The 8,468-nt window shown below is 36.1% G+C and overlaps 1 protein-coding gene across 1 annotated transcript; it reads left to right on the plus strand.

Moving 5' to 3' along the window:
• The first annotated feature begins 32 nt into the window (after positions 1 to 32).
• Positions 33 to 5,676, plus strand: LOC105448142 (putative glutathione-specific gamma-glutamylcyclotransferase 2). The gene is made up of 4 exons (XM_011686528.1): positions 33 to 1,481; positions 4,107 to 4,142; positions 4,229 to 4,491; positions 4,638 to 5,676. The coding sequence occupies exons 1-4, from the start codon at positions 1,323 to 1,325 to the stop codon at positions 4,897 to 4,899; spliced, it is 720 nt and encodes a 239-aa protein (XP_011684830.1). The 5' UTR covers positions 33 to 1,322; the 3' UTR covers positions 4,900 to 5,676.
• The last annotated feature ends 2,792 nt before the right edge of the window (positions 5,677 to 8,468 follow it).

Consider the following 8,468-nt stretch of genomic DNA (forward strand, 5'->3'; position numbering starts at 1 on the left):
TATTTTGTTTCCGCAAATCAATGTTTAAATCAATTTTTGCCCCGCGATCGAGCGACTAAATTGAGCATTTGACGAAATTTGTTTTTGAAATCTTTCACGTTCGGAGTCGCGCGTAACTTCCTGTATTTTAAACACGTGCGTATGTCATACTTTGATAGTACGCGCGAATTTTTTCAGATTAATCCGATCAACGGAATGCTCACGCACATCCGGTGCGTCAATCAGGCGGTTCGTTTCATCATCCATCCCCCACCACGACCACCGCTGGCGTGTACTCCACTACTTTTCTCTGTCTTCCCCGATTCGCAGTGCTCTCTCCCGGCATCTCTCTTTCTCTCTCTCTCTCTTCCCTCCTGTCGGCGCGCATCTGGTCTAGTTCGCCGAATGTTAACCGGCTAGTACAGTCAGCCGGCAGCTCTCATCGGACCCTGACAAGTGATTCGACCTTTCGGGATTCTCCAAATGTCTCAGAAATACTTGAGCATACATACGTTCGAGATCACAGGACAGTCACGAGAAATCGATCTTTTTGGAGCGAATTTCCCCGATTGACTAGATCCGAAGATCGATCTTGAGGACCTGGCGCATCACCACGGAGTAGACACGTGGATAGTCGGAATGACAGCGAAACAGGAGCACCTCGTCGTTACAACACCACGCCGGCTGTCCGAACCGTTTCACGAATTAGTAAATTGAAATCACCGTGTGTTATCCGCAAGGAATCCAGAGACGCAAACGCGTGCATCGGCGCGATGATCGAGAATTGATTCAGTGATCATCGTGTGAAAGTGAAATCTGTCATCAATTCGATTATATGGAATTGCCGCTGATTGATTACAATCCGGCAAAAAGCTATCGGTGATCTCCTTCGACTGGCATCGAAAGGATATAGGATAATTATAGATCTTTATTTTGATAGAAAAAAATTTATTGTATATATCTAGAAAAAAGGATAAAAAATATGAGAAAACCGTTCGAATTGAAACGGATTTTTTATCGAGACATTCAGAGAATCCGAAGAGAGACTGATAAAATTTGGAGCAAAATATTTGAGCAGATATTTGCAAGATGAACTTTGTGATCATTTCGTAGTAACAAGATCCATTTATATAGATCACAATATGTATACGAATTCTTGACGATAGTAGAAATGTATCGTAGGACACTGAGTTTTTAATTTAAAAATGTTGCTTTGACATTTCAATACTATACTCAGGAACGAGACAGAAAAGAGATAAAGGGAAAAGGATATAAAAGAAGAAATAAGAAAGAAACACGGTTTGATCATTACCTGACTTTCTTTTTCGCAAGAGACCGCAGAAATGAATAGTACACAAGGAAACGAGCTGTGGGTATTCGGGTACGGATCGCTGTGCTGGTATCCCGGTTTCTCGTACACCAAAAGCGCGACCGGCTACGTGAGGGGTTTCAGCAGGCGATTCTGGCAGGGCAACACCACGCACCGTGGAACGATCGAAAAGGTGAGCCGAACTGTCCTTCGATCTTTCTCCTTATTCTTCTTTAATTAATGCCAAGTGCCATGTTCGTCATCGACTGACCATGTAGAATCGGTTCCATATTCAGAAACCTGATGCGATATTCAATGGATAAATTGAACCAAGCAGTTAGTTTTGCGAGGTGAAATTGCGTTTTAAATTTTTATAAGATCTGTTATTAATTGTGATTCTCTCTTTCGCCTTTGATGAAACGAAATCGGTACCAGAGATAGCTACCAATAATGTAATTTTATGTTTGACAAATAATCGAAATAATCTGAAATAAATTAATTTATTTCAGAAAATGTTGCGTATGTTACGTTATCTCAACGAGAATAATAAAAGTGCATTTCTGAGAAATTAATACACAAAAGTTAATACATATATTCGTATAAATGTATTATATAATACATTTATCGCATATTCGGTAAATGCTGAAAATTAGTAAATGTTAAGGAATCTTTTTGATAAGTTTAAAAATTTTTACTACTATTACTTATACTATTTTACGGTAGCTTCTCGCATATTGATGCCCGACTAATGCGTGCATCTTCGGTTCACGTGATAATAAAGATCGGAGGCAGCTGTACACGGACTTTGGATAAAGCAAACGTCCGTGGCAACGACCGTATCAATGCGATAAAATAGCAAATAAAATTTCATGGATGGAATAGGAATCCGTAATTAATTACGCTCTTAATCAGAGAAAAAAATAACGCGTCCTACATTCGCCATCGCATCGCTATACATATTTACATTGATGAATTTATTAATTAGTTCCGAAATATATCATGTGTCACATCCATTTTATGTATGTACCTATCATGCATCTAAGATGTATAAGCTTCTATATATGTATATATATATATAAAGGAATTAAAATTATGAAAATATTCAAAAAGTATAACTAATAAATTAGTATGTGTTTTCATAATTTATTTATTTTATGATGTTTTTACTTTTATCTCGGAAATTCATACTAAATTAGCCAAAATTGATTCGAATAAAAACAGAATTAAATTAATGAAAAAATTAAGTAAACAGGCAAAGTCAACGATTGCACTTTTTCCATTAAAAGTATTTGTAGCTTATCGTTAACGCTGTAAACATCTGCTACATCCAGTTATCCTTGGCGAACATATTTGCAGTATTTAGGTGTAATATATTGTTGCGTGTAAAAATATGTTCCATACATTATGCACGTGATTTTTATTTTGAGTCATTTACGAACTCTATTAATATCTGAATTTTATTGCGCTCGTCGAGGTATGTCGCGCATTCTTTTTCTGGCGCTGGCCTGATTCCAAACGTATACGATACATTTTTCGCGATCAATTATGCGGCTTGTCTCGACTTGATAAGAGTCCATCAACGTGTGTACGTGTGATTTTGATAAATCGCGCGGGAAAGATTGGAACTTGAAGGACGCGCTATGCGAACGTAACGTGCGCAAAGTAAAAATAGCATATTCGAAATTCATTTTGGCTCTCTCTTTGTTTTAACACACACAAGGAACTTTGCGCGCTTTGTCATTTCCTCCTTTGTTTCGTTTATGTTTCATCTTTTCTTTCTTTACCTTTTTGTGAACTGAAGAATAATAAAAAAAATGTCATTTTTGATATTTACAAAATAATATATTAACACGTCAATATAACCATCATTAAAATTAGTTATTTAAAAATCAAAATTGTAACTGAATACTTTATATTTTTAACATTACGATATAATATATTCTCAACGTAGAGTTTATGATGTATGTATATATTCCTGTTCCTGTCATAAGTTTCAGTCACGCGTTTTGATGTACGTACATACATCTACGGAGCAAATTAAATTATTTCTCAAAGGTTTTGCGTTTTTGAAAAACATAATTTCATATACATTATTCGAAATACAGATATGTCATGTCGTCGACTGAACGATCTTAAATAAAAAAGGATGTATTTTGAATTAGGAATAAATTTCAGATGAATTTTTTAATAAATCTATAATGGATACATAGAAAATCGCTGCTTTTATTTGGATATGAGATTTGTATAGAGACGCTTCTAGAATCCGTATAAAATGTCTTACATTTTTCTTCTTTGGGGAGAGAGAGGGTGAATGAATGTTGCGGTAACGCGTTTTGTGTTACACATACGTATGAATTACGTGAAATTGTATATATACAAGCAGTTATAAACCAGTAGTAACTGATATTTTCAATGAGAGATAAACTTCCTGTCGCGGATTATTCTTTGTTACGCATTTTGCGTTTCGCAACAGTGCGATATGCATTTTCTGCTTATAAACAAGTTTGCATTACGTATGATTGTATATAAACGCACGCGCGCGCGCGCGCGCGCGTGTGTGTGTGTGTGTGTATGTGTGTGTGTGTGTGTGTAACGTCTTTTATTAATCCCTTAATAAAAATTAGATGAATATGTGTATATTAGTGTCTGTTTACAGAGAAATTATACATATATTCTATTCATATACGAATTTCGTTCCACATCGAAAAGATTTTTAAACACATTTAATTCAATATATAATTCTTTTTAAATAATTCCTCTCGTATCTTTATCTTTCAACAAGATCAAATATTATATCGCTCTCTCCTTTATGTTGCAGCCTGGACGAGTCGCTACCCTAATCGAGGACAAAGAGGTACTTAATTTAATTATAACGCCTTGTATTGCAATGTAAATCTCGAGAGTCACGTGCAATATAGATTTTTTTAAATTCGTTGACAGGCAATAGTTTACGGACGAGCATTTCAGCTTCAGGACACCGCGGCGTTATCCTATTTAGAAAACCGCGAATGCTCCTTAGGAGGATACCTGACGACCATCGCGACATTTCACAGCCGGGACGGGAATAAACAATTCCCCGTGGTAATTTACATCGCCACCAGCAAAAACGAGCAGTGGCTCGGCGAGGCATCGGTGCAGACTATAGCGTGTCAAATCACCGAAAGTTCCGGTCCGAGCGGACATAACGTCGAGTACCTCTTACGGTAAGAGATATATGTATATGTATATGAGATACATGTATATAAAATGCAAGATCGTTTTCCAAATTTATCATTGTCTGATACTCGACACGTTGATGACGTTACGAAATTATAATAAAACGATAAGATGTCTGACTCGTGTGTGACAGCTTGGCGGAGTTTATGCACCGTTACTTGCCGGAGGCGCACGACGAGCATCTCTTCACGCTGGAAATGTTGGTGCGCTCGCGAATAAAGGAGGAGAACATGTGCCTGGTGACGCTGATGGGAAATCGCGACTTCGTCATCGACCTCGACGAGGACGCGGAATTGGCCGTTCGCGCGGAGGAAGTTAACGAGCGGCCCCGAGAGAACTCCTTCCAATTCAGCGCGCGGATTCCGTCCAAGAGTTTACGTTGTGTAAAAATGTAGACAATTCGCACAGTTGTATTTTTCAACTTTAATCGCAACACCGTATGTGCAGTATGATAATGAAACAAGCGGTAATTTATTTTTTTTACAAAAGAAATAATTCGAGTACAAACTTCCGAATGTATAAAAGCGCGAGCTAATAATGAAATCACATTCTCGTAGAATCTGAATTTTGAATTGCAGGGTCGACAAACAGTTACTTGAAGAGGAACGTAAAGAAAAGAAGCTTTACGGTCTAAATTTAAAAAGCAGCCAGTTTGCAAATTTCTTCGAGAATATGATCTCATTGCTGGTATACGTTTCCTTTTGACGCTATACATATATATGTGTTTGTGAGACGGCTGTGTTAATTTTGTATCATGCAACGTGCTGGACACGTGCACACCTAGATCGAATTTCCTACTATTTTATAAGACTACTCTATTACGTATTATTTTTAATTTAAAAGGATATATCTCTTATTATTTTAATATTGAGAATTATAATTACAATGCAGATGCGGATAATAATAAAAAGATAGTCATTTCATTCAAATCGCGAAAATTCTAAAATCTGAGACGTGAAGATAAAAAGAAAGGCATTTGTAATTTATGTGTGAAACACACTTGTCGAAGACCATTTTCCTCTTTTAAACGTTTGACTTTAATGACATTCTATATAGTATTGCAAATTTAGTACATTGATTTAATTCTATACTAACATATTAATTCATATTGTACATATATTTATTTCTTTAAAAATTATATTTTTAGAGAGAATTTAATGTTATATTGTATAAACATGTAAATAGAAACTATTAATAATTTATATATACATATGTGTAGCATATTTATAAAATTTGAAATGTACCTTTTGCGTGTAAGATAAAAACTAAAAAGCACAAACCTCGAAGTTTTAACATACGTTGATAAGTAGGAAAATTATTGACGTTGATAAGTAGGAAAATTATTGACCCTCGATATGCTAGCGACTCTGCGTTTGTATTTTGCTATCGATAAAATGGCTATCTTCTTGAAATTATTCCTAATAATTTATAAATATAATAAAATTTTTTACTTAAATATATAATCTATATCTCGTTGGATAGATATAGAAAACTATTTTTCTTATGTTATCTCGAAGCTCATGTTAGCTAGAAGATTATTATGATACAAGTACTTCATCTGTGTCCCCGTTTCATTCCGCTAATGAAGATCGTTTGATGGAAAATTTTACATCACCTATATGTTTCTTAAAACACTTTTGATCCGTCAAGAAATTTATGAACGGTACATCGTAATATGGAACAGCCATTCATGCAGCCGCTTAGACTCTTCCATGAATATTAGACTGACCATCCTACGGAACGTTGCGCTGCATTTTAGCTACCATTATTTTACGTAATAATTCGAACGTTCAAGTTTTAGAAAAAAAATTTCCTGGAGAACACATTCGATAACAGTATTCTAACGGAATAATCGTATCCGCTCCGCGTCGTTCCATTAGCGATATTATGTCTATAATTGCGTTAATATCGATTTAAATTGTTGAAATGATCGGAAACACTATATGCGTTTCGCTGGTAATCGAAAGAAAGCGACCGCCGAAATTTGATGAAGAAGACTGTACGTGTTATTCTATTTGTAATAATTAATTAACAATTAAGTACAATATCAAATATTAAATTTAATTTAGACAACAACATAGAACAGAATATTTTGTTTTTAAACTTTAATCAAAAATATGCCGTGGAAAAAGAAGTAATTTAAAGCCATTTAAGGCCTTAATCTCTTTTGAAAAAGTACAAGTTGATAACGTATGTATTTACATATGTAAGCTATTTAATAAAATATTTTCTAATCTAAAAGGTCGTAGCGAACTATTCGTAAAAAAAAAGACATTTTGGATGCGGTCCGATCATCGTATTCGCGATGCAGTTACACGCCACGGTCTCGACTTAAGTCTCTAGGGTATATTCCAAGTCACGCGTTCACAGGCGCGAGTCGGGCTTAGAACGGGTTTACGTTAGACATTTATCGCGCGACACTGCAGAAAAAAAAGAAAGAGATACTCACGCAGTTCGTCTCCGTAACGCAAAAGAGACCTATACAACGCTTGCTTCTCACGCATCTTTTTTCCCCGCTCGATCAGTAATCGGAAATATAAATAGCAATTTCGCATAGCGTGTTAGATTCATATATTATCGGAGCAATTACGCTTAATTTCTCTTATCAGCTATTCTCTAGCGAGACTAAAGCAAAAACGTTATTTTTCAAAATTATCAGATATTAGTAATCGGACGGTCATATATTTTTTATTTCGACAGCGATCATTCTTCGAACAAATTTTAATTCACCTAATTCTTACGACGGAACGTTACGGCAATCTATAATCCGATTCTTCGGCGTTACGTCAGATCGAACATTGTTTTAGTTATAGATGTCGATTTCTTACGATAAAGAGAAATCCGTCTGTACTGTTAAAGTTGTTTCAAGCCGACTCAAACAAATAATAACGACTTACCGGCACGGTCTTTACAGAATGGACATATACCGGCGTCCGTCACGCATCGCGACGTTAGAACCAGCCAGGTATCTCAGGGATAACGTTACTCGGTAGCACAGTGTATCTACTGTCCTGTAATTGCTATTAAGAATACCGAACAAATCGATTAAAACCTCTTTACAAATAATATGAAAATCATGTTAAATCCTTTTTCCAAAACCAAGAGAATCGAAAGTCGCAGAAAAAAACAACACATCGCCAAATCCTATTAATATTTGAGCTTCTAAATATAATTTAAACTCGTATCGCTTTATATTATATATTTATAATATATTATATAATTTTTGTACAGTAAAATGATAATTGCATGCGTCATAAAATATCGTTAAGATGAAACATAAAATATATTTGCATTTGATGGGCGCGTCAAGTTGAAGTCATTTGTCACGAGCGTACGACGAAAGTAAGACGAGTGTTTTTTCTTTTCCGAAAGCCGCGTGTATCGCATGAAAATTTACGTAACGACGTGCCGTGCTGTCTGTCCTCTTGTTGCAATGATATTTACTGTGAAAAGCGAATGAAGACGCTGCTGCATGCAACAAATTGGATATAGTCGGCATGAAGAAGTTAACAACTCGCACACGAGCCAACTCGAGCGTGTACGGAGTATACGCTTCGTTTCGCTGAAATAATAACGAAGATCCCCAGACTCGGCCCGTGTCGTCACGGTGTAAGCAGGAATTTCTTGTGCTCTCCTTTCCTTTAGATTTTCACCAAAAATTACAAAAAAGTTCCCGCAAACGTCGACCGCGAATGAAACTCCGAGCGTACGGAATTAATGCAAGAGACGTGCAACTCGGAAGACTTAGAATTGAATTTCGCAAAAAGCCGCGTCTTCGTTGCGCAAAATTGTTTGTAACGGTAGTTTCGAAAAAACTGAAATCATCCGTTTTAATTAACGTGCGATAACTCGTGTGATCTGCATATCAACGGTTTCTCGTTTACTAATTCGAAGAAATCCACCGCGGGAGACTGTCCGATTAAATTTACAATTTATCTATTTTTATCGATCCATCCTGTATTTT

The sequence above is a fragment of the Wasmannia auropunctata genome, unplaced genomic scaffold, assembly GCF_000956235.1.
Source record: "Wasmannia auropunctata unplaced genomic scaffold, wasmannia.A_1.0 LD336088.1, whole genome shotgun sequence".
Lineage (NCBI taxonomy): Eukaryota > Metazoa > Arthropoda > Insecta > Hymenoptera > Formicidae > Wasmannia > Wasmannia auropunctata.